Below are 26861 nucleotides of genomic sequence, written 5' to 3' on the forward strand. Positions count from 1 at the left end.
TTACAATAACTTATCATAATTCTAATAATTTTTGGGAAAATTGATAATAATAGAGTGAAATATAACTCAATGTGGTATACATGATGATTCATATTGCATACTAATGTATGTTATAATTCATCTGAAAGCTTAGTTTAAAAAGAATATGTATCCCAACCCAATTATATGCTATATATTGAAAGATTCGAAATAAAAGGCGAACACACAGTTTCCTATCCTGGGTCACAAATGATCACGTCGTCCACCCCTGTTCTATCCACCACAAGGTCCCAGTGTGTATCAATTCAATTCAGAAATTATATGTGCTTTTTTGGCACGACGTCATTACTATCTTCCAACGTCCCAGAATCTTCAGAATCAGTTAGCACTTCCGTTGCATTGCTTGCTGGTCTGCTCAGTCGTCTCCTCATGTGCGAATTGAGTACTGGTATACGTGAATGTGGAATCAGAAATGACGATAGGTTGAAGAGATCCAGAAACACTTTGTAACGGTTACTACAGGTAGGCAAAATAAAAGTAAATCGTTATTACGATGTATTAAATATCCATATGGTAAATCTGAATATGTTTAACACTGCGATAAATACTTTCTGTTTCGACATTTTGAAATTCCTTCGTTTTTATACAGACAAATACAGTATATTTACCAAGTAAAATCATATTTATTAAAGTCAGTGTTTATACATGAGTTGTTGAACACACTACATAGTATGTAATTTCATTCAGCTTCTTTCAGTCACAATTCAAGGCAAATAAAAGGCAAAAATATGAAGAAAATAGAAAATTATATTTTTTCTGTAATATTCTTGTGTAATCGGTAAATATGAAAATTATTTATGGGTGCATAGGAATACATTTCGTTATGAATTATTCTTAATATCTGAATTATCCTGTCAGTATTTTTGTCCAAAACAGAAATACTTTATCGTCGTTTGTTTCAAAGAAATTAAAACGTGTTATTTATTATTTTGCCTGTGTCTATTCAGATGTGGAATTGTAGTTTATCACCCACCTAACAGTTGATTTTAAATAATAATAACTTGACGAGGCCCCGGCTCCTTTTTTAGTTCCAATCATTCGTTGCACTAAAGCCACATGATTATCTAGATGAGAGAGAATAGCGGGGGAAATGAGGATCATGTGAGTGAGGTTATAAAATATAATAAAAAAAAATTGTTTTACAGTTCTATAAAAACCAACAATACTTACATCTCCATTTTATGATTAAAGAATCAATGTCCATGAGTAGTTGGAGCATCTGATATGGAAGATTAAAGCGAGGCTCGTCTCGATAGAAATATATCATCAAGGCACCCTGAAGGGCTTTATGTGTAAATCGTCTTTCTCCTGTGAAGGATCGAATGAAACATAACATTTTACAAAAATATTACATGGTCCCATAAACTTCATAGTTTCAGGTCATGCTATATAAAAATGTGATTTTTTTCAAATGTTTCAAATATGTTTTATATGTTGTATTTCACTTGTTTGATTAATAGTTAATTATAATTTTCCATGAATTTATTAACAAAGTATTGATGAATCAAAAATAACATAGAACTTACCCTTTGATAACAACTTATTGTGCTCGTCCTCACTCAAGATAGAGTTGAAGTTGTCACGTTGCTTCTGATATTTAATTATTAAAATGTCACGTGTGCTCTGATCTGGATTTTCCTAAATAGTAAAATTCACAGAAAATCGTTAATATGCATTAATTTATATCTTGTATGTGTTTTGATAGGCTAAAATGTTGTAGTGATATTAACAAATGATGTCTATATAAAAGACAATTATATAACGGGCTTGAATTAAGGTGGGGCATTAATTCCGCGTTAAGACAGGAAGCTGGTGGTACAAAATAACGAATTCAAGCAATGATACTCAAACATATGGCTCTGACTGCTTATGACTATTACGTTTTTAGTGGGAGTCGAACACAGGACATGTTGGTCGAATTGGTTTCACACCATCGTACGCACAATTTCTGTTTCCGTTACTGCTCCTTGCGCACACGCAGATTTAAAGGTAAATTGTTTACGCCATCAAGTGTATTATTCCAAGCAATGGAGAATGTTCCCAGAAAGTGTTCCACACTTTAATTTAATTAATCCCATCACCAATTAAAATCCACATGTGCTGGACCCATATAACGGATATAAAAATAGAGAACAAAAGGTCAACACTTGACACTGTCAAGAACACATCTTGGTTATATATATGTTCGTACCACCCGATATAATTGCACGGAAAAATAACTTTGCTTTGCTGCAATCTCAGGTCAAAGGTCAAGATGTTTTTTTTTAAATGTTGAGTATTTAGATAGAAGATAGAGCTAGCTAGAGCCTTCAAAAGTCGCATAAATATTTACAACTTGCGTTTATGTATTTTGTAGTATATAAACGAAGGTAAATTGCCAGCACCAGTGACTCAGAAGAATTAGACATAATTAGACGAAAATTACAAGGTTGATGTCACAGCACATGTTTGGTACTGAGATCTCAAAACGATGGAATTGCCAGGAATATAATCTACTCATTGTGTTTTGTACATATTTCAAAATGAAAACACTAGAAGATATATAAATACTAGAGCACGACATCATACTGGCTGTCATTCCTACAGAATAACCAATGTTTTGGAACAACAAATTCTAAAATACCAACCCACGGATAAATTGTTCACCCGAGTTCGTTGTTATAACAGCGATTTACAAAGACACAATTGCATGATAATGTTTTGTGCCAATGTATATGCAGATATGTAGAAACTTACTTACCTGAATGGACTTGTATTCTTCTTGCAACATTTCTTCGACACTGGCACAAAATTTACCCCAAAAATCGAAACCTTTTTTTTCCAGTCCAGGTGTTCTCTCTAACCACCTCTGCAGAATATGAAATTATGTATTTGAAATTTATAGATTTGATTCGTATACTTGTTCATAGTCGTCATTTTGATTGCCGTACAAATGAGCGTTTGCATCATGTTATTATAAGTTATACAACTCTTTAATTCACCCTCTTTATTTATCTCAAGTTCTCATTATTCGATAATTCCAAATAAGGTAGTTCCTTGTTCACAAATAAAATCCACATGTGCTGTATATTTTTGAACATTCTGATTAAGCCATAATGCTGATAGAAATAGGTTATAAATATGAATAAAACATTATAAAAACAAACATTCGGAATGCAGCACCAACGATAGTAAATGGAAAACTGATAACATTCAAAAGTTTATACCATAGGCTGCTACATTGTATATCAAACTCTATTCATTGGCTCACCTGTAACATATCTAAAAAGGACAGATCCTTTTCGGATTTGACTAATGTTGACTTGGTTTCTGGGTCTCCATTAAATACCTCTGCATAGTGCTGCTGGTTGTATTTCACTCGATTTGCCTGCGGTATACAATATACAACTATAATATATTATATATAAGTTATTTGATACCGTAGATAACGCGTGCTATCACGTGATGTAGGTTAGATAGCAAAATATTATTAGCAGCTAAAACAATATTACAGTTATCCATGTTATACTTACAAGACATCTTATGTGAACAATCTTCTGATGTATATAACACAAAATATAATCTACAAACAAATGCATTGATTCACCTGTGGGAGACCTAGCCGATTTTCCAACAGCCGGAACTGGAAACTCTCGAACGCGGATGCAGGTACTAAGAAGTCACGAAATTCTTTGTAGTCCATTGGAGACATCGTCTCGAAAATCATAATCTGTTCCACTAGTATCTAGGGAGAAAATCTTTGAATAATTATTAACCCCGTAGTAGCCATATTTTCCTGACAAAATGTTGCTATGTAATTATGTATGGTTATGATAACGTTTGTTAGCAACATTACGCAATAATTTATTGACTGACTGAAAAATTTACCAGCGGTAGGAAGAACCACTGAATTTTTGTAGTCAAATCGGATTACAGTCTGGATCAAGGAAATGCTAAATGTACGTTTTCATAATCAAGAAATCAATAATGTAGATAAAAAGAATGTGTTATTTTCAGGTGCATATCACTATATGTGAGCGGCATGGCGGAGGTCTAAGCTCTCAGAGTTCAAAATCCAATGTTAAGCATTGGATTAAACTAATGAGCTTATCGTCCGAGTATAGCCCTCAGGGGCCAATAAAATCGGTCGCTTGTGTGGTCAAGCGTTCCTGTCTTCAGTTCTAGTTATCATCTCTGAGAAACCTACAGGAACTTCTAGTGGTTTGAGGTGGGGTGAGGTAATTAAAATATCACTATTTAAAATCACCTAATTTAAGGTTAATTTGTGTATTTTACTCATTCAGTCAGACCTTACCAATCTGATAAAGAATGGTGAAAAATATTCTTGCAGCAAAAACGTGCTCGATTGACACCCAATAACAGAATGCCGGAGAGTTAACCATTCATCTGACTGAGTGAATATGAGGATCGGATGAACCATCTCAGAAAGTAACTTGGGCAATACACATGGTTATTTGTATGCTTCACCCTAATGTTAATGCAATGTATGATGTTTCCCTGGTTCATAACAGATAAACAAAGATCTGTTTAGTGTGACCTTTAATCGCACGTGTTAATAACAACACAGGAACAAAACATTAATTCCTTTCAGTTCTTTTTTCCAACGATCTGTGATAACAGGGAGATAATAATAAGTTGCATTGTATCCTGTATCCTGACTTTTGATTTTTTGCTAAGAAATCTAGCCTCGTCATCAAGGACATCAAGTGTTCAAATATCACTAATGTTAGTGGCTCATACAGAGACTTACAGGAGCAATCTATATATCCCATAATTCCAGTGGGCAAAAGATCTACTAATATTTAATGTCGCCCCCACGATAAAATAAGGTGAAACACTCATCTATATTTGTAAGGGAAATATACCTAAGGGTACCATCAAAATTTGATTATTCTTAAAATTCGAATTCGAGCGCATCTATTCATTCATTCATTCATTCATTCATTCATTCATTCATTCATTCATTCATTCATTCATTCATTCATTCATTCTATACCTAGTGCCACCTTTGCTGTTGCCTGAAACAATTAACAATTAACACGTGTCCAAGTACACTTGAACACACTCTCAGATTTATTTTCAGTGTCTTATATTCTGCTTTGTGCTTTTTATAGAAGACATATGATGTTTGAGTAGACACAGTTATGGGAAGAGCGTTCCAATTCGGACACACAAAATGTTCATATCACTCGATTTTAACATCACCTCACAACCTTCTTCCAAGCAAACACTAAAACTGCATTTTTCCTCTCAATGTTATCAATGTGGAAAACCATTTTCCCAGGTGGATGCAAGGCGTTCTGGTCATCATCGCATTCGACATTTTGACTTCAGAACTTCTTAAGGTATGTTGGGGTCGATTTGTGGACAGCCTAAATTTTAAGACATGAATTCTGACGTCGGAAACATATAACTGGAGATAGGGAGACACCGTTTTTCATTGGCACATTGGGTGCTAGATGTAAGTGTATTAAGTGAACGAGTATCATTATTTTGTCAATGGTGACACAGTTAACCTGGGCACTCTTGACATTTATATATTCTACCACAATGTTCGTCTTTGCAGTGAATATGAATGGAATAGTGTTTTAACAGTACAAAGCTTAATTAAGCATTATGGGAAATGGAACACAGGTCTTGGACTCTCATGTGTTCTTGTGATCCCGTGTCACTCACATATTAATATGGTATGTTTTCACTTTATTGCCCCCCTAAAATAAACCTAACCAAAACAAATGTAAAAATGACCGAATATTGACTTATATTTTCACCTTGAGTATTTGTACAACTCTGTTCAATCTTGATGTAACAACCAACATCTGACGCTCGTCGACGAACAAGTCTTGAAACACGTCACATACAGAATCAATCTCAATGAGAAGTTGTTTAAACCAAAGTTCATAAACTGAAAGAAAAATGAAATTGTTTAACAAATACGTTTAGATCAGAAAGAGTCCAGTGTTTGTGCAGACGACAATAGAAAAGTTCAGAAAACAGAGCCATCGATGTGTTAATGAAAAGCATCAACCCATTGCACATATTTATTTTTTAGACTGCTGATACAGTCACTGGATTGTGTTGTCAGGAGAATTTGATATACATACATCCTGTCCCCCCTGTGGCATAATGGTATATCTCAGACAGTGGCATGGTGATTGTTGGCAATGAAAATAGTCATCATTAACCCAAGTCTCCTAATTGAAATCGGTGGAGCTTGAATAAAAAGTGGTAGTGGATACCCAAACTGGTATCGTCTATACACTGATTTGTCAGATATATTGAGATAACCAATCATTTCATTGAATGCATTTTAGTGTTTGCAGTCAGGAAGTTGACCTGACTTGATCCTGTCATATCATGTTATGCTGATTCCTGACTCCAGGGAGCAGTATCGTATACTGAGGTACATACGCAGACGTGCTGTGCTGTGCAGTAATCAGGCACCACTGAATCTCACTGAATATGGAGTAGCTCTGTAAAGAGCCCTCCCATATTTTATGTCACATTGGTGGCAGCGGTGGGATACAACTGGTGCAGAGGAGGTGAACCAGAAAAAGCAGATTAGGCGACTCCAGATGTGGTTCAAGACTCCTGTAGGCAGACTGAACCAGTAACAAATGCAGAGCAAAAATGATCAGTAAATTTACAGTAGGAGAAATAAAGTTTGCACAGGGAGCAGCTGGTCATACTCCAGCACTGAAAGATCGAGGGGAGAGCGGTTTGTGCAGCCACAGGTAAAAATGCGACCCGAGAAGTACATCCGAGACATGTTGACTGGCGGTAGAATTAGACCTATAGTTGAGAAACCAGATACACTATGGTGGCTGCATTCAGCAACACCATGGTACAGTATTGACAGGGAAATAGGTTGTCAAAGCAGATGATTCATGGCTTGGGTACCCCTGAGCACAATCAATTGGTAGACGGCTGACAAATCCACATCCCAGACTTATTTGATGGATTAAAGGAAGATCCAGAGCTGGTAGTTAGAACAAAGCTTCGTAGCAAAAAACACTGAAAGAGGCATACTTTGAACAATGTGCAATAATTTTGATCTTACACATAAATCCAAGTATTTGGTAGTGAGTTTACCCGGCTTAGTGCAGAAAATGCTGACCCAAGAAGCAGATGGTGGAGTTAGTTGCAAGATTAGACAGGGGATTTGGTCCCAGTGGGCAAGCGGATACCTATGTAACATAATTGTAGATTAGACAGACAAGAAAGGCGAGAGTTTGTAGAGGCTGAGTGACATTATACATGAGTTAACAGAGATGGCCTATCCGGGTATGAACCCTGCTTCCCATTCAAGGCTGGTCACACGGTATTTTAAAAATGCAATCTCTGAAAAGGAAATAAAGGTGGTATATTTAGAGCAAATCTAAAAACCTTTTACTAGGCGATACAGTCACATGTGATGTCTGAAAACGGAGATTGGCTGATCGATGCCCAAAATTTAGCAGAGTGTTGAATGTTGACTGTGACTCAATGAAGGAATAAAAAAATGGGGCTAGTAGAAAAATTACAACCAACCCCAATAGCAGAGCAGCCATTCAGTGGAGGACAAGACAGAAGGTAGAACCTGATTGGAATTGAGTATTACAGATATGCTGGGCCTCGCCATATTGAGCGAGACTGCGCTATACTACCAAGCATATATGCAGGAAAAGAACCACGGCCAGTTGATATTCCTCTTGGCAGTGAAATGTTGCTACCATGTAATACCAATGAAAATATCCCCAGCTCTTGGCAAATAATGCTGATACTGATAGATAGGAACCAGATTGCAGAAAGAAGAATAATGGTGGCTTAAGTAAATGTAACACCACACACAATATATGTAAAACAGGGTACTGATGTGGGAAGGTAAGAACAACAAATATTGCAGGAAAAAAACAGTTGCCAGTGTATTCGCATGATACAGGTCGGCTTATGGAGCGTATAATAGCTGGATTGGAAATACTTAGACTTATATTTAGACGATATTTCTGTGTATGGCAGAGATGTAGATGAGGAGTGTTTGCAAATAGTATTAGGCAGACTGCGGGCAGCCGGGCTAAAACTCAATCCAAGGAAATGTGATCTGTTCAGAACCAGTGTAATGTATAGTGTCAACAGTTGGAGTAGTGGCAAATCCAGACAAAGTGAGAGCCATAAAAGAGAGGCCAACGACAAAGAGTGTGATGGATGTAAGAAGTTTATTGTGGACGGAGTCCTACTACTTCTGGTATTTTGAGGGATAACTGTACCTTTGCATAGAATAACTGAGAAAGATGTGTGAGAGTGTTTGACTAGGATACAGAATGTGAGATTGCTTTCCAGGAATTAAAGGAATGTTTGATGTCCGCCAATGTACTAGCATATGAACTGGAAAAAAGGGGAATATATGCTGGATATGGAGGCAAGTTAAAGAGTTATTGGTGCTGTTTTATCACAGATCCAGGATGGAAAGGAAGGGGTTATAGAATATGGCAAAGAATTACTGGCATTGGTGAATTTCGTGAGATACTATAGGCAGTACATGTATGGCAAGAAATTTACCATCAGGACAGATCATGCAGCTCTTAGGCGGTTGTTAAGTTTCAAGTGTCCAGAAGGGCAACTTGCCAGGTGGAATGAAGTCCTTGGGGAATATGAGTGTTCACGGGAATGTTTACAGGTTATCAAGGAGACCATGCGGACACTGTGGTTGGCAGGGGAAACATAGCTGTGTGATTTCCAGGGTCAGAGACTATAGAAGTGAATTGCAGGACACAATCACTTGCACGAGGAACACAGAAAAAGTGTGGAAACAGGAATAAAGGAAAGGAAGAGTAGTGGACACCGGGATGGCAGACACGAAAATGGGGACCTAGGCACGGGCAGTCGGAATTCAACCAAAGGTGGGCGACGATCAGATAAAGGAAGCCCATGAGGCTGATGCATAAAATAGGTCCAGTAAAGAGGGTGAAGGAATTCAAAATGGGAGGAGATTTCATGGTTGGTGTCTGACGTGAAAGCTTACCGGGAAGCTATAAGCAACTCAGAATAAAGGAAGGTGTTTTATGTATCAGAAGTCAGAAGATGGAAAATCGGTTTGTTACCCATTGATACTACATACAGGAAAATGTTTTTCCAAGCTGTGTGGAGAGAGTACAGCAGAGATATTATAGCATAGGGCCCCAATGCAGCAGTATGGGGTAGAAATATGGGGAATACAATTTTCCTGGTGGTTCGTGATTATCGATAGACAGACAGTGAACTTAAAAATGTATCCTGAATTGGTGACACCGGAATTAATAGGTTCTCATTCAAAGTAAACCCGGAATTAACTCAATCAGATGATGAATCGGAAAGAAAATGATAACAGGAAAAAATGAGATGATGTAAGGAAACTCATCCCAAAAGACTGAAAATGCAGGCAATTTGGAGCAAGCCAGGCAAATGGTAGAAATCCCCCTCCCCCAGAACGAGAAAAGTGTCTCGTTGGTTTATTTATTAGTAAATAAGGGAACCAAAATCGCACATGATGACATAGCATATAGAGGTCGCCCTTAGAGATAAGTTAAACATAGCCCCAAATGCTATGTCATTCATGCATGCATGCATAATTTGCAGAATCCACTGACAGAGGAAACAGTTTTGCATATTTGTTACATTCTTTCGACCACTACAGAAACACTATGGCACAATTGTCGTTGCTAAAGCGGAGCAAAAGACTGAAAAAAAGATGTCTGGCAGTAGGAATAGAGATTAGAATTGTGAAAGTATGTGTTGGGAGAATGATATGAACTTGAGGAGATGAACAAATTAACAGGCGCGATCACAGTGACATTTGATGGATATGATGCTTTCTTCAGGTCGGAGGGGTAAATGAAAGGCCACATGGCGTGGCACCATGGAAAAATAACAAGCGTGAAGGCGATTCGTACATCAATGAGGCGAGCGAAACGCTGGGACATTGTCGATAAAAATTGACAATGCCTGATTCCAAGAAATTGCAGTATTATACTATACCCTGATGATTGCAGAGTGTCCCCAGTGTATGAAGGTAAAAGGAAAAAGGATGGAGGAGAATCAGTGGTAGCGTCGCCAAGAGAGCATCCAGTAATTAAATCCAGAGGACAAGGTATGGAGGTGATGAAACAAGCGTATGAGAACGCCTGTGAATGTGGAGAAATAAAACGAGAACCTGACAATGTATTGTCGTTGGAGGACTTAAAATCGGACCCAGAATCAATGGAAGGTGGAGAGTATGTGATGGAGGCGGAACATCTGGACGCAAGCACCGGGAAGATACAGTGGTGTTGTGATGAATAACATAGGGGAAATCGATGAAAGGGAAAATTATGAACCAGTCAGAATGCGTTTTTGTGGAATCGGAAGAATACACTATGAACTGTGAGTGAAAAATCTTGTATGGGGAATTTGCACTGCCTCGTAAAAGTATATTTACCTATATTTATTTACTAAATTTATTTTTGTTGTATTGATGAAATATAGTATTTATTTTATTTGTGGCTAGAAAGATTTCAATCCACATTTCTACTGCTGGGCCGCAGACCAGCATTGGGAGTCTGGGGAGAACGGATAAATTGATAAATAAAATGGCAGTCAGAGTCAACTTGAACTGTGTCTTGTGTCCTTAAGAAGATATGCTTCAAATAATAATTACTACCCCAATTTATAACCGATTTGAATTTCCCATGGTAATTTATGTCTGTTTAAAATACTATGTAATCAACCCCGGCGTGTTAAACTCAGAAAAGATAATGTTACATAAATTGTAAGTGAAAAATACTTCAGAAAGATCAGAAAGAGCTGAGTATTTGTGCAGATGACATTATATTGTGACATAAATGTAAGTGAATAGTACTTTTAGAAAACATATCTCTTGATGTGTGGATGAAAAACACACTTGTTTGGATACTTTGCAACAACCCATTGCACGTGTTTATTTTCAGGCTGCTGATACAGTCACTTGATTATGTTGTCAGCAGAATTTGATACTAGTATACATACACCCTGCCCCCTGGAGTATAATGGTATGTCCTAGATAGTGGCGTGGTAATTGTGAAATACCTTGAGCCCAGCGTTGTTGGCAATGAAAATAGATATGACATCATTGACCCGAGCCTCCTACTTTAAATTGGTAGAGCTTGGATAAAATGTGGTTTATTCTACTACTGAAATTGGAATCCTCTACACACTGGATTTTTATGATATTATGGATATTATGAGAAAACCAATCATTTCGTTGAACACATTTAGTGACAGACACACTGTCCCAATATAGCCATTACATAGACATTACCATTTCGATATTATTCACATTGGGGCAGCGCCCTCTTGAGTTTATTATTGTTATCGTATACACTCTCTTTTTTGTTATTGTTACTTCTCCAGCCATGTTAGTAATAAACCAGTAACGATCTGGTTACGCTTATTTATTGGCTCTAGCTTGTCACATGGTGCCAGAAGCGGAATCAGGATGTCAAGTTAAGTTAACTAGAGTGAAAGAACTCAAAGGTGGAGCATTACCAAAACGACCATCATCAGAAAAAGTCCATGATTTCTGTACAGCGGTTAGCGTGGAATGGCGTTGAATTTATTCTTTCGAACACGAGGTAAATGCCGAAAATTCCAAATGCGTGAGAAGTACTACTGACTAAAACCTGCACAATGTGTTTTGAAGACACCAGGGATACGACAATCACTACGTCGGTAAGCAACCTTCATTTTTACGTTTTGCTTTGCTGGAGAAGACATCTGACTTGCATCCCATAATTGCCAGTCTTACCGGAAGTACGCCATTTTGTCTCGTCGTAGGGTAACTAATAAATCATTGAAAACAAACAACAAAATGCCATCAAGACTTTATGCTACCGAAACCGTTGTCTCTGCAAGCCAATATTTCAGACAATTGGAGACGGTTTAAGCAAGACTTTGAAATATTCATGTTGGCTATGGAAGCCTACACAAAATCAGAGGCTGTTAAAATTGCTAGACTACTGAACGCCATCGGATCTGATGCACGTGAAAGATAAAAATCAGTTCACGTGGAATGAGGATGAAGATAAAACCAAATATGAGACCATGCTTCAGAAATTCGAAAAAGAGGATAGTATTTTACACATACACATTTTGGGGTTGGGAATGGAAAGAACGCATAGAATTTATTACTTAGTTCACATCGCTACAAAAGCTAGCAGGTCAGTGTGAACTTCTTGAGATACAATATGGTACAAAATAATATTCTCACTAACTTACAAGGAGTTAAAAGAAAAACTCCTAGAGATTGATGAAATCACGCTGGAAAGGGTATGTGACAAGTGCATCGCAGCAGAGACAAAAAGAATCAAATCAATGAAATCAAACAAATGACATCAGGCAAAACAGAGGGAAAATACATTGAAGTGCTCATAAAACACAACAAATTTAGAAGCAAAGAACTGTAACTGTGGTATGAAATAGATATCGCTTCAAGAGAATGTTATTTGTTATCACAAGCGCAAGTGCGGTACTACAGAAAAAGGCTTTCCAATTGTTTGGGGATATTCAAGTTGTCTACATACTATCAGATGACATGTTGGCATGCATGACACAGCAGTGAAGCAGAAATTGGAAAGAGCATAGAAAAATGAAATTAAGTTCAAGAAGAGTGACGTGCCAGAACTAGAAAACAAACAGACCTTAATGCAGCTGTTGGAAATTAACTACTTATACGTAACCTTTCATTCCCAAGAAAGCCGAGGTGACAGAACCATTAAAACAACTCACCAAGGACGAAGGCAATGGCACAGATAAAACAAATTCTTAGCACAAACGTTGTTTTAAAGTTCTATGATGATCACAAACCACTGACAATTAGTCAGCTAGTCAGAGCTGTCTTGGAGCTTGGCTTCTCAAAGAAGGTCAACCTGTGTCTCATGCATCAAGTTCTCTAACTGAGCCAAAGCACAGATCGCAAAGGAACTATTGGCAATAGTTTTTCCAACACAGCGTTATTTTGTATATGGCATAGAAACTATAGTCGATTCAGATCACAGACTGCTAGAATCCATAAAGAAAATAAATCTCCACAAAGTATCTCCTTGATTACAAGTAATGCTCCTGAAACTACTAAGGTACAACGTTGATATCGTCTACAAGTCCGGAAACAAGATGTACATTGCAGATACCTTGAGTAGAGCATATATAAATGATATGTCAGATTCACAGAAATTAGAAGGCAAACATGTACATTCAATCATGACATACTGGCCTTGTTCTCCATGGAAGATAGATGGCTACAAAACTGAGACTAGTCATGATAAAACATCACAAATGATAAAACAGTATCTACAGAAGGGTTGGCCAAAAAGAATATGGCTGCCTCCAGGCCTACAACGGTATTATATGATTTGAGAGAGCAAATATATGAAGAAGATGATCTACTTTTCCTGACAAATTGATTAACAGGACAGAACAACCTCTTGCCTTACAGAAATGGCACTCTGGGAACCAAGGAATTAAAAAGACAAAGAGCTTTGCTAGAGAAATCCTATACTGGCCAGGCCTGAGCAAAGACATTGAGGACACAGTATCTAACTGCCAGGTCTGCCAGAAATTCAGATACAATAATTGCAAGGGGCCCATTTAGCAGCATGAAGTACCTGACAGTCTTTGCAAAAGTTGGAAGCAGATATTTTCTCATAATGCGACAGAGATCGTGTCATTCTAGTAGACTACTACTGAAAGTACCTTTAAGTTGCAATTGAAAGGTTGTACAGGAAAACAGCCAGCTCAGTTATACAAGCTATGGAAATCATACTTGCTTGACTTGGTATCCCTAAAATTGTTATTGCTGACAACATGCCGTTTGCAGCAGAATTCCAAGATTTTGCAAGAGATTGGAATTCTCAGATCGTCTCATCAAGCCCAAAATATCATCAGAGCAAAGGTGAAACGCTGTTAGAATAGTGGAAATGATCATAAAAAAAGTGTAAGGAAGATAACACAGACCCAAATCTTGCTCTCTTACGCTACAGAAATACTCCAATAATTGAATTACACTATAGTCTTAGACAAATGTTGTTTAGTCGAAGACTGCAAGACAATATTCTGACAATAGTTAGACCAAAATTAGCAACAAACAGTAGACACCAGTTGATGACAATACGAGAACACCAAGCAAGATTCTACAACAAAGGTGTGACAGATAGACATGACTTTGACAAAGGAGATTCAGTCAGGATCGATCCTGAAAGCAAAGATTGGACACTAGCAGTTGTTGACGCCAAACACTCGAGACCAAGAAGTTACATTGTTACAACTAACCGTGGACAAAGTGTTCGTCGCAACAGCCGAATGATGAAGAAATCAGCAAGGAAAGTTATCATCAATCGACCATATCCACCATTAATAACAAGTCGTCAGATGGTCAACCAGCAGAAAATGTTCGTTTTTTCATGTGGTTGATTATTGGCATAATGATTTCCCATTTTGAGCCATGTTTTCAACTTTGTTTATCATTTTTATATAGCAATCTCGTCATACGTTAAAATTGTCGTCAATGGAGTTTCAATCAGTGGTATGAGCCCTACAGCATCGATCAAGTCCCATGTTTTATTTGTTTACCGTATGTATATCCACATTACTTGCTGGTTCTAGTGGTTTTAGTTCTAACCACAGTCCTTCAAGTGGAGGGAATGTGTTTTAACCTTATATATTGTGTTGTATCAACGGATGCAAAGGGTATATTCTGTACTGGATTCTGTAACGTATTTTTCAATGAATTATTTCCGGTTCCGGCAAACAAGCGCCATAGGGAGCTCACTGTAAGTATGTAGATTCATCCACCAAATGAAGGAAACGTAGTGCAGATATATTTTACCTATTTGCAAGGTGAGAGTTGTGGTTTGTGTTGCATCTGGGGGAGATTAAACATATTTCCAATATTTTTTTTAATCTGGGAGCACACAAGATGAGAATTTAATTATATTTTTTGCTGAAATGTTTCATCTTGTAGGGTGTCCATTGTACTATGTACTGAGTGACAGTAGTTTATGTAACAGCCATTACGTATATGTACCTGGTCGTGTTGGGAGAGAAGTAATCGATATGGGTATGTCATGCCCCCTAATAAAAGTTTCTAAGAAAAAAGAAACATTGATTTACATGCAAATATTGCGATAATAAATGGTCGAATGACCACATTCGCTTGAAAAGAAGTACGTGCATTTTGTTGAGAGATGATAGCTGGTAACGGAATCGCGGGAATATTTGCAGGTCAACCGTTACATGTGCGTAGGTAGTAGTAACTGGTAAGTCTACTGCAGAGCTTGTTTGCTTTCAGATGTTTCTTTATTTTATACATATTGTCATTGAATTATTTATTAATTATTATTTCATTCGCCATGGGAACCTACATTTCCCGAGAACATTGCAATCCATATATGGAAATAGTACGCATATAACTTCTCTTAGCCTATTACGCGCTGATTTTAAAGTCAAGTGGTCGAATTATGAGGTCTTCTTGTTATTGCCTTAGTTTTTTTTAGCGAGTGTGTTTTGTAGTTTGGAGCGGTACAATGAGGAATACCGTTCTTTGGTGTTTTGTTCCCGAATTGTGTGTGTGTTTTTATCCCCGTTTACTATTCGTCGGCGAATGGGAAGGAGTACGCTGGTTCCCTGTGGTCGTCCAAGCGAGGTTTTTGTTAACGTTAGCCCGTTGTTATCAGTAAGAGTCGACCCTATCGACCATCGATTGGCGTGAACACCGTAGGTTTGTTACAGGGTGATATAAATTGTGAGAGATAGTTCCTGAAATACTCTTTTACAATATCTAAATTATTTAGCTTTTCTTATTCAACTAAGTATATCATAAATATATCATAACTATTAGTATATATATCTGTTTAATTTATTTAAAAGATTCCTCTCATTAGTAAATAGCGCCCTCACTCAACAATATTTAGAATGAGTGGTTGGTCAAAAGTTTGATGAGTCAGGTGCATCTATTGGCTAAGCTTGTTGTACATAGATGCAAATGAGTATAGGAACCATTAATGCTGTAGGGTGTACTGGGAGGGGTGGAGGATTTCATGTTTGTAATGACTGGTTGTAATAAGGTATCTCGTTGTTTTCAAGATGCAGCCTGATATTTGTTGCTTTCTTGGTTGTTCAATTGTGGCTAAAATTTGTGTGGTGGGTGGAAGATGTGTTTATTGTTTGTTGAGTCATTGTTTAGACACCCTGCAGCTTGAAATGGTATGGCCAAATCCAAATTCGATATGGTTGTGTTGAATATCTGTGCGATATGGCAGTGTCGTCTAAAAACCACGCATCAAAATGATTTCTGTTTATTTATTTACTGTTGTAGATCCTGAGAACTAGCCATTGAATATGATGTCGGGAATAAATGGTTTTCTGAACATGCTTTATTAATTATTGCTGGCAATATTCCAGTATGAATTGGAAGCAAACTGTGACACCAAATCTAGTCGTTGTATTGTTATGCCTCTAAAATATTTTTTTAAATAAAATAAATTAAATAGAAATATATTATGTGTATTTTTGTATGTGGAAACATGGCTTGCCCACTAATAAATATAAAGAAGTGTGGTCTGCAGTTCTTTTTTTTTAATTTTTTTATTTGTGAAAAAAACTTTAGTGTAAACAATAAAACACTCACAGTGCAAGGCTAGTTCACCAACATGTCTATTCTCTTGCTTGAGTGTGAAAGTACATGGTTTAGTGACTACCTCTTATATTTTTAAATTTTAGAATTTTTTTTTATTTGGGAAGGTTCTTCTATAAAAATAGAACAGATATACTTTTAAGTTTGAAATCTTAAGTGACATTATAAGGTTATTACGAGAATACCTTAAAGTGCCTGTGAAATGGCTGCTATTTTCACGCCTAAAATTATCCATTGATACATAAATATTATTAATTTTTATATGTTTCTAAGCATAAATATTTTTTTTAAGTGAAAAAATGTGTTTTAAACTCAGTCTACGGAAACTTTATTTTTGTGTATTTTAAAACGAGGCTCCTCATTAGCATACAGAAATTCCCCTTGTGACATCAGAAGGGGAAGTCGCTGGGCAGCTAGCATTGCCGATACGTGTAAATAAGGCAAATTTCTTGTGCTGTTTTCTCGTCTTTAACTAAATTACCACTTATGTACTTGTTCGTCGAGGAAGAATGGACCATAATGAACACATAGTACCAAGTTTGTTGCATGGGGTTGAGTCAGATGCGAAATATGTCCGGTCTGGTGTAGCTAGTCACAGTGGTCGTCACCGTCACCGGAGCACGTTTGTACACTGTCGCTGGACTCCAGCATTGGACAAAATCAAATTTGACGGCTGAATCGTCTTGTTATTTAGCAGGTTACGAGACACTATTGATTTATAAAATAGAGAAATAATTTTTAAAAAAAAACGACAAACACAGTTACTAAATAAATGACTGCCGCGTTGTAATGGGTGAACGCGTCGGGTCATGAGGGGGACAAGTGCGTGAATGGCGGCGTTTAATTGAGAGCGACTCACATACAGACAAATTCAGAGTGGATTCTGAAATCTGTCTCAGTGATCATGGGCTGGTCCGGAATCTATTTTTTCGAAAACGTTTTGTATTGTCGGCGTTTCTCGTTAAAACCTAGTTGTTTTGTCATGGACAAGGACAGTTTTTCAAAAAAAAGAATCTGAGGTGAAGTGGACACTGCATATGACGCTGTTAGGAAGAAGTCCACCCCAACATTTTTTCGTTATTTTCACGGCTTTCGTCCACCGATTTCGCACCTTCGGATCGATTGGAAACGTGTAAATACTTACACTATGACTATACGCATTACTGCAACCGCCCACAACACAACGTTTTAACCATCATAAAAGTTTGTTGTGAAAACAACTTCTAAAAATTCGCTCTCTCAAAAATAAAATAAAATAGACAAAAGAAACGCCGATTAAAAAATGTATATCGTTTAAAAGTACAGTTGTACATTGAATGACACAGTGATATAAAAGTACAGTCCATACAGTACAGTCTCATATTTTTGCAATTGGTGGCGCACTTTCGGCGAGAGTCGGAAATCCGGAAACAGTCGACCGTTTCATGATAGGTGGGCGTGGCTACATCACGGGAAATATCTTAAATTTACTTGGATACGAGTAATCATTTTCAGCAAAAAAATCAATAATTGCCCATTTCAGTGGGGCACAGATCTAAAATGGGAAGCGTGTGGGTGGGCATTGCACAGGCACTTTAATGTATGCACGAAGAAGTACAGCTGGAGTATCGATGCGAGGTGTACTGCCTGAGTGCATACTTTGAGGTATTCTCGTAATAACCTAATTATTATATATCTTTTCCTTCCAAGGATACATCATGGGAAAGCCGAAATTCAAAACGTTCAGAACAGAATCAACGAAATTCATTGTGTGGAGTCCGGTCAAACCCCGATGGCAGCCATGTTTGTTTTTATTATTAGAGGACGCTTACGCGCGTAATTATTCCATATTTGGAATTCGCATTTCGTTTTCGTTTTCGCATGGCGTTACGGTGAAAGATGTATAATAATATATTTTATTATTCTGTCTTATTAATATCTATTTTTAAAACTTAACAAAACTCTGGTTATATTAAAGCTATTTTATTAACTGAATAATATTCAAAACAAACAAACAACACAATTTACAATGTCCAGTTTTTATGAACTTCAAGTTTAAATAAAATTTATATATATCACAATAGGCTATTTTGCTTTATGCCTACATGCCAAACCCTGTAAATGATATTCAATTTTGTTTCATATCGGTTTAGTTATCCATGCATGCTTTGATCACACTCATATCTTCCTACTTCACTACTCACCATAAAATGGTGGATTGCCGGGTAATAATTTGCGAGGTGCTACAAAAAAGTAAATCTGATCGCAAACTGGATGCATAGATGTAGAATGATGTACAATGCCAATATTTATCTTTTCTATCCATGTCTCCATCATCACTCGTTAAATTTCAGTGTAACTTGGTATAGACTAATTATGGCTTTTTCTATAGTAGTAATCTTATTGTATTAACCTAGTTGCAGCAACTCGGGAACCTGTTATAAAATCAAAAATTCATGATCTTATTTATTATGGCCGAATGTTACCCACTTTAAATTACATCAACAAAAAGTGATCCAATAATGTCCTATACATCCGATATACCGGTATGTGCCAAATTTTATACAAGATCCTGAGATCTTGTTCTTCATTACACTGCTATAGCCTTATTACACTAGCATCCGATTCGTAACAGGTACAACAGTAAATTTATTGTATTCGTCACCGGTATATTTCCTTCCCTGCACAATCTCACCCCGTGACAGCGAACGAGCTGAAGGGAAAAAACTTATTAGATAAGCACGCTGCCAGAGATGTCTATTATTAGACCTGTATTGAAGATAAGCTTCCAGCTCCTGAATACGGAGTAGCCACGCAAAGACCCCTCCCGTATTTTACGTCACAAAATGATGGATACGCCTTTCAATCAGTTGTGCCCTCTAGCGACAGAGCGTCATGCATATCGACAACCCTGCGTGGTTGGGTATTCATTTACTAAATCTTTCGAATTTCGAGTGATGGTCGAACAAATATGAAAATGTATCGACCTTGTGAACTGTGTCTGTTACACAATTGTCACGTCATAGACATGCATAATAGCAAATCATAGGGACAATTATAGAATAGTTTTGTTGATATAGGATGGCATTTTATTTTAATATTTTGGTGTATTTTGTGATCAACCTACCTTGGTGTATTGTTACAAACAGGTGTTCATCATGGTGTGGTTTTCCTTGACGTTCACTTTCCATCACATGACAGGACAACAGTTTTTCGAGTTGTAAATACTTTCCGTAAGTCAGTCTGCCTTTGGCTGGCGCATTGTATGTGCCATCCGAGTCCGCAGTGCCAGGACTACAAGGAAACACAATTAAATAGTGATTCAGGAATGGGTGTTGAGATATGGGTCTCAAAGATGGCGACTTTGACTGTTGCGCAGATCAACGAGTACAAACTGAGACGCTACCATGCTTTAATTAGCTTTAGGTGATTGGAAGGTATCAAAGGATTCACCGGCGGTAATTATTATGCCCAGGTCAGCCCATACCACAGCGCATTGGATTATGGGAAAATCAATGTTTATAAACGCAAATGTCACAGATGAGCGGTGCGACGACCACCGCCCTTTAAAATTAGTAAAACATGTTTTGAATAACAAATAGAAAAATTTTCCTCCAGCTTTCAGACATGTGATTATAGTGTGTTATCAGGGCTATAATTAATCACAGTAAAATTTGACAATTTAAATTTTCAATCAAAATATAATCATTTAAGGTAGCGAGAAGGTTTTGTGACGTTTTCGAATAAAACATTCTGTCTGTTGTCTCGTTCAGAACAGTAATTTAGCTTATATATTTCAAAAGACTAAGTATAGAGGTACAAGTTCGCACAAACTGGACAGTCATTGTTTACATAATTATCACGTGACATCAAAAATGGCGAACCTTGTAAAAATGACTAAGTCCGCGATTGCGAGAGCACACTGCGGAATTTCCAGGTGAAATTTACGTCATGCATTGTCCGTAATCAAGTCCATTGAAATGTGTCCCCGGTAATCAAAAGACATATTATTCCGATTTCTATGCAGGTTTGTTTTTTTTGTTCCCAAATTATTTCATACTTGGCACCTTTAACAGACTATTATTCTGTGACAAAGCATTTTCTTTAAAAACCCAGACATATTTCGAACCATTATTATCCTTTGAACGATAACTGCGAGTTTGAATGTCCTAGTCCGAATGCACTTCATTTGGCGGCGGTCCCAATGAGTCGTACTCAGTCAAAACCTCAACTCAAGAAAAACGCGAAAAACAGTTTTGGTTAATGATTTGCTGCATTATTATAAATATACACTAAAAATGGCCAAAAATATTAACCTCTGATATCATAGAACTCATAAAGAGTGTCAGATAATGAATAATTTCATGCTCGAGCGTGAAAAATGAAGAAAACCGCTTCATTTTTGACCGCGCAAATCCCGAAATATCACCGCCCGCCCGCTCGCTCGCGCGCATTCGAAATTAGGATTAATAGAAAAATTTCCGAGGTTCACATTGTCTTATAATTGTCTTTCTGGTTTTTAAGAATGTTCAACAGCTGACAAAAGTTCAAATACTTTTTGTTTTAACGATCTATAATTATATGCACGCAATCTGACCCTTTGACCTCGATTTGGCTTGGACTGAATATTTTATTTTGAACAATATTCTGACATGAAATACAAAATGTATTTCAACAAAAGTACGACATGTAGTCTGGGTTTTCTTTCTTGATTGTTGAGTCTTCGCAATGAGTTTTGTATAATTATTGTTGTTTTCCCCGAGGCAAAGACAAGCTGAAGGACCATGAAGCTAAATGGCAGTTTCATGCAAGGGCTGAGTGAAAGGAAATATTTCTAAGCCTAAAATAAAACCTTATATTACACCTCTTTGTGTATTTGTTAATTTTACATATGTTTTTAATGACAGTATGTCTGTAAATATCTAGAAAAATCTCGTTTTCGTTGATAATTTCGATTGTTTGGAATGTCTGTTTACCGTGTCCCAATAATTTGTTTGGAATGTCGATCCCAGTTGGCTTCTCTATACTGAGTTTAGGAAGGGCGTCGATCAACACAATCAGCCGAAACGGGACAAACATTTACCGTAATTCATGGGGATCATGTCCGTAATTTGTGGGCTGAGACCCCAAATAATTTAACAAGTACTATTATTATTATTATAATATATATTTTAATTACATCGCAAAACTACAACAGAGCTGGAGTTGTTCGCGGTGAAACAACCGCCTTGAAGTCGATGCAACTTCAACTAGCCATTTCTTACCTTGAAATAATAAAAAAAAAAATCGAAGAGCATCGGGGAAAATATTAATAATCATTCTTATCAATCGCTTGCTTTATTTTATTCGAATCCACGAAATTCATGAGTTTTTTTACATTTGTTGGCAACTTCCGCTCTAAAAAAGATTGAAAATGTGGGTGTGGTTCTTTTGCGAGGTCCTGTTGATAATACGGACAAATATGGTTCTGTGACCCAGGTTGTGCTCCGATCATGTGACTTTCAACCAATCAATGATGTTGTAACAAAGCATATTTGACGCTAATTGAAAGGTCGTCGTACCATCCAATTTCCGGCGTCGATTCACATAGTGTTTTTGTGCTGTGACCGGCTTAAAAATTCGCTGAAAAACATCGATATATTTTGACAAACGGATGGAATTTGACCTCAGTTCAAAAATAAAATACTAGGCTTAGATACATTAGAGCCCACGGCGAATCAGTTTTCTCTGCAAGTTGGCAAATAAAGTAAACCAGAGTAGGGTCGATGATTTTCAGCCCTGAAGGACTTCCGTGTGAATCCTGAGTTACGAATTGTTCATCGACTGGCCACCAAATATTTATGACTATAACTAAATTTGACACGTTTTTTTAAGCCCAATAAATTATTCATACATGTCAAGCTCTGTTCGATTTCTTCAGGGCATGTGGCCGTTTTTAGTCGAAAATATTTGTTGTGGGAACACTTTTACGGTACGGTATAGACTAAACTCGTTCAATGATCGTGACTTATTTTTTAAAATTGAATGTCAAATTTTACCAGACATGGACCGACGTGGATTCGATATCGTTATTTTTGGAATTAATCATTAACATTTCATCGTTTCTCTACTCTGTCAAAATGAGTTACCTATGCTTTTTTCACGTAACTGTCATTAAAATAATAAAAAATAGTACATCTAGAACAAGCACCCAAAACATGTAACAAGAGGTCACAGTTCAGTTGCTTTCACGATACAAGTGTCATACAACTATTAGATTTGAGGTGTCGTTCATAATTTAATAATAGTTAATACTAGTTGTATGTTCACACTTTACTATCAAAACCACCATTTCGACCACTCATGTGCCAGTGATCCGTGTTTGGGTAAGCGGTCGGTGTTTCAATGAGCGAGCTAGCGAAAAAAAACGCGATTAAAATACGGTCGGTTTCCGGTCGGACAAGACCGCATGGTCGAAAATTAAGCGATAAGCGGTCGATGTAAAAGCGGAACGTTGGGCGAAATGAGTACTGTATGCCCGGACTGTATGACCATGTTTCTCCGGCGAAGTCTCGACTGACAATAATGCTGGCAATGGACGTTAGATAAGCACGCATTGTTTGCAACTGGAAGCTTATCACCCGTTATATCAGAATCGTCAACAACAGAGTATACAGATAATATGTTATCATTTAAACCCTTCCAAAGATAAACATTATGCAAATATGCATGAAACGGCAGTTGTAGTCTTTTCTTCTAGCGTTTTAAAAGACTAATTTAAGCAACGTTATTTTGCAATTTCGATCTTTTGTAAACCTGGGATGATGTATCAAGGTCTGAAGTAACCGTTTTATCAATTTTTGAAAAATCAAGAAAAAAGTGAAAATTTCCCTTCTCGCTACCTTAAAATATGTGAAATTACAAGGTTTCAACGTTAAACGGTCAAGTTATGCGATGGTTTGAACAAAGCAAATTTGAAAAAGAGCAGGTTTGAACATAGCAAGTTGGCCTTTGCCTTATAACAAAAAGAAATGGTGGACTTTTATTGATATTTATTTGTGATATCAGTTGGTGTCACACGTCCATGGGAGGAACCATAGCTCTTCTGTGTCGACAGAAAATACTAATATCTAAAAATAACAGATTTAATGACGCAAAATATACCAGAAATGACTAAAACACCACCACAAAGACTAAATATCGACACAAGAAGAGCCATGGGCTCACAACTAAACAAAACATTATATTGCATTACACCAACATTTTTTCATGCTGTTCAAAATCCAGTTTGTCACAATCGCCTTTAACGCAGCTATCGTGTGTTTCGAAGGGTGTTGCTACGGTTAAGTTGCTTTCCTGTGCAATAGACAACGGATTGAATAGTATAAGTTTCCTAAAATCCTAAATGTCTAAATTTAAAAAAGTCTAAATCTTAGAACTTATAGAAGGAGACGAGAACGAAGGACTGAATATTAATTTCAAGCTAATTTGGTAGTCAATTTTATCTAGACCTGAGAAGTGAGTGAGAATTTACACAGAATACACAGTTCCGTTATATAAAGCATACCATGAACAAATATTACCAACCACCGGGCATGTACGTTTTTATTTCCACCAACCCGAATTGAAAATTACCCGTCTCGGGCATACGGGGATACGGGGCAGTAATTACAGTCACATGAATCCTCTATGAAGAAACGTCGCCCATGTGTGTCGCTCGAATCGTATATACCCCATTGTCACCCACTATATAAAATGGTCCAACAGGCCGTGATTCGCGGTTGAAAATCGCAGAGTCTTTCGATGTGGGAAATTAACTGTGGGACGAATGCGCATTTGGCCGAACTGTCTGCCCCTTCATTGGCATATTGCACACTGTACAATCGGCCAACACAATGACCCATCACGATTACTTTTTTAGTAACCGTGGACTCGTGTAGCATGTTCATTTGCAGAGGCGGCGGCGGAACGAAATGTTGCATGGGGCGCAACGGGTCGTGCATTTTTTTTTCGGAGCGGCGCGACGACCACCGCCCGAATTATGACCCTAATGACACACCATACGTTATATTCAGATTAGTTTTTTATGGGAAAAGCTCTACCAGCTCAACCCCATATGTTATATTACGGCCGCTATGCCCTGAAAGTGCCATACTTTGCAAAGCTGGGCCACAAATGTTAAACATTTACCTTTTTAGAAATATTTAAAGAACGTCTTCACTACCCTTACCGAAAATATGGGTTCTAGCGTTGGAACGGGGGGGACGGTGTCAAGTGGGCGATCGCCCCCTCGAAAAAAATTCAGAAATTTCAGAGGGATGGTGAGAAGATCTCGCCCCATGCAAAATTTCGTGTAAATGTATTCAAGCACGGTCACTCAACAAATAGTTAGGAAACGAACACCCTGCTTTGCAAGTATTGTAGTTCGAATGTCGTTAGCGAGACACTCCTTTCTTTCCTTCCCATAGAGTCTTTGCCACACACAGCCTTCAATTTTGTGGTCAATCACATCACTGCGCACGGCTATATTTTAACAGTTGTTTTACAAAATAAATATACTAAAACAGAAGGAAAACATCGTTCTGTTTATGCATCTAGCCGGGGAAGAAATATTAAACATTGATTGAAATCAAAAAAATGTCCTACAATCCATTCTTATCTAGTTCTCTGGGGGTAATACGAATAATATTTCTGGCTTGAACGGATTCACATTTTCGCATTGCCAGATTAATCTGGGACAACTTTAGGAATACTACACTTTTCTAATTTAATAAACGAAATTTTCATTCACATTTAGCGCGTAAGACTGCGATATTATACTAAATTGAGCCGCTACAACAAATCTCTTTTTTAGAACAAAATATTCAAATTTATTCTAGCCAGCAATTGGAATTGGAAGGCATCATGTGATAACGACTCTTTTCAAATTAGTCATCACCTATCTCACAAAAATATAAAATTGTAAGTGAGCTACACTCCTTAAACATATAATAGCTGCTTCGTCACTTGATGTCAGTACTGTACTCTTGAGTGGAGTACGGCATTCGTACGCAAAACAATGTTTACATCAACACACTAAACTGAGATGCATCCTAGTTTATTTTAGGTGTATGTGAACAACATTCTCTTTTTACAACACGCAAAATAGACAACTATTACCCAAAAACTACGCAACGATACAATGCAACGACATATATATCCACTGACGATTTGTGCAGGCAATAAGTGTAAGGGCAAACACACAACACGTTGACTAAAAATCAAATAAATCATAGTTTTTTTTCCCCAGAAAGATAATAGATAAAAGCCTGACAATGCTTTCCATTTTACGAGAGTATCCTCAAGGTGCCGCATACTACTGAGCGCAACATTCTTCTCTTTCAAGATTTATTCAGCATAATAACACAAATATTCATTCCAACAGCGGTTGACATACAGTTTAAAAAACACACACAAACTCATTGTCAAATTTAACGTTGGTTGACAATGATTGAGTCACTAAAACAGTGTCCATCTCCATTTGGGTGAACGTTTGTATGTCAGTGTCTGAACAGCTGGATAGGAACTCAGTATTATTATCCTGACAATTGGACAAATAAATGACACGAGTAACCTAAAATAGAACAGAAACAGCTACTGCTCTATACGAGATGGAACAATCTATACCAACACCAGAAAATACGCACTGCTCATTATCGCAATTATATAATCGATGAAGTTGTTAAAAACCGTCAAATCTGTGTAGACGCATGTCTAAAGCGAAACTTTTTAACGCGCAGTATTGCCAGTCTATACAATGGTCTGGAGATTATAATTGCTATTTCATATATGCACAACAAACACGAGACTTACCGATTGCTATCATGCTTAAAATTCGAACAAAAGTCTCACCTTGATACATGTGCCATTGGGCAGCTTATCCTTGAAGCGCTTGTACCGAAACTGACAAAATATAGTATATAATTTAATGTGTCCCCTGTCAAGTGGTTGAAATGATGTCACATATGACGATGGCGCGTATACTGGTATACTGATGATGGATTTCTGGGCTATTTTGGACCTCATCCTATCATAAAATATACAATATCACAGAAGGGAACGCCGACGTAAGAACGAGGTGTGATTTCCTTGACAATGTTATTAACGTATTATGTTCTTGGCAAGAGGTGGACTTTCAACCTTATACAACACGCAAATCGATACATCA

At 37.3% G+C, this 26861-nt stretch overlaps 1 protein-coding gene across 1 annotated transcript; it reads right to left on the reverse strand.

The window, feature by feature from the left end:
• Positions 1–296: 296 nt before the first annotated feature.
• Positions 297–26617, reverse strand: LOC102808796 (tryptophan 2,3-dioxygenase-like). Its single transcript, XM_085498358.1, has 10 exons — positions 26546–26617; positions 19803–19969; positions 5811–5944; positions 3626–3763; positions 3290–3406; positions 2780–2887; positions 1566–1677; positions 1210–1347; positions 1013–1103; positions 297–495 (listed from the first exon to the last, which is right to left on the reverse strand). Exons 1-10 carry the CDS (start codon positions 26560–26562, stop codon positions 297–299), a joined length of 1221 nt encoding a protein of 406 aa, XP_085354484.1. The 5' UTR covers positions 26563–26617.
• Positions 26618–26861: the final 244 nt, after the last annotated feature.

This window comes from Saccoglossus kowalevskii, chromosome 4 (assembly GCF_978046115.1).
Source record: "Saccoglossus kowalevskii chromosome 4, keSacKowa6.1, whole genome shotgun sequence".
Taxonomy (NCBI): Eukaryota; Metazoa; Hemichordata; class Enteropneusta; family Harrimaniidae; genus Saccoglossus; species Saccoglossus kowalevskii.

Coding starts and splice junctions, on each gene's coding strand:
- LOC102808796 (XM_085498358.1), bottom strand. Junction 3,764..5,810: donor GAGTTGTACAAATACTCAAG/GTGAAAATATAA, acceptor TTTTCTCCCTAG/ATACTAGTGGAACAGATTAT. Junction 1,104..1,209: donor TTTAATCATAAAATGGAGAT/GTAAGTATTGTT, acceptor TCTCTCATCTAG/ATAATCATGTGGCTTTAGTG.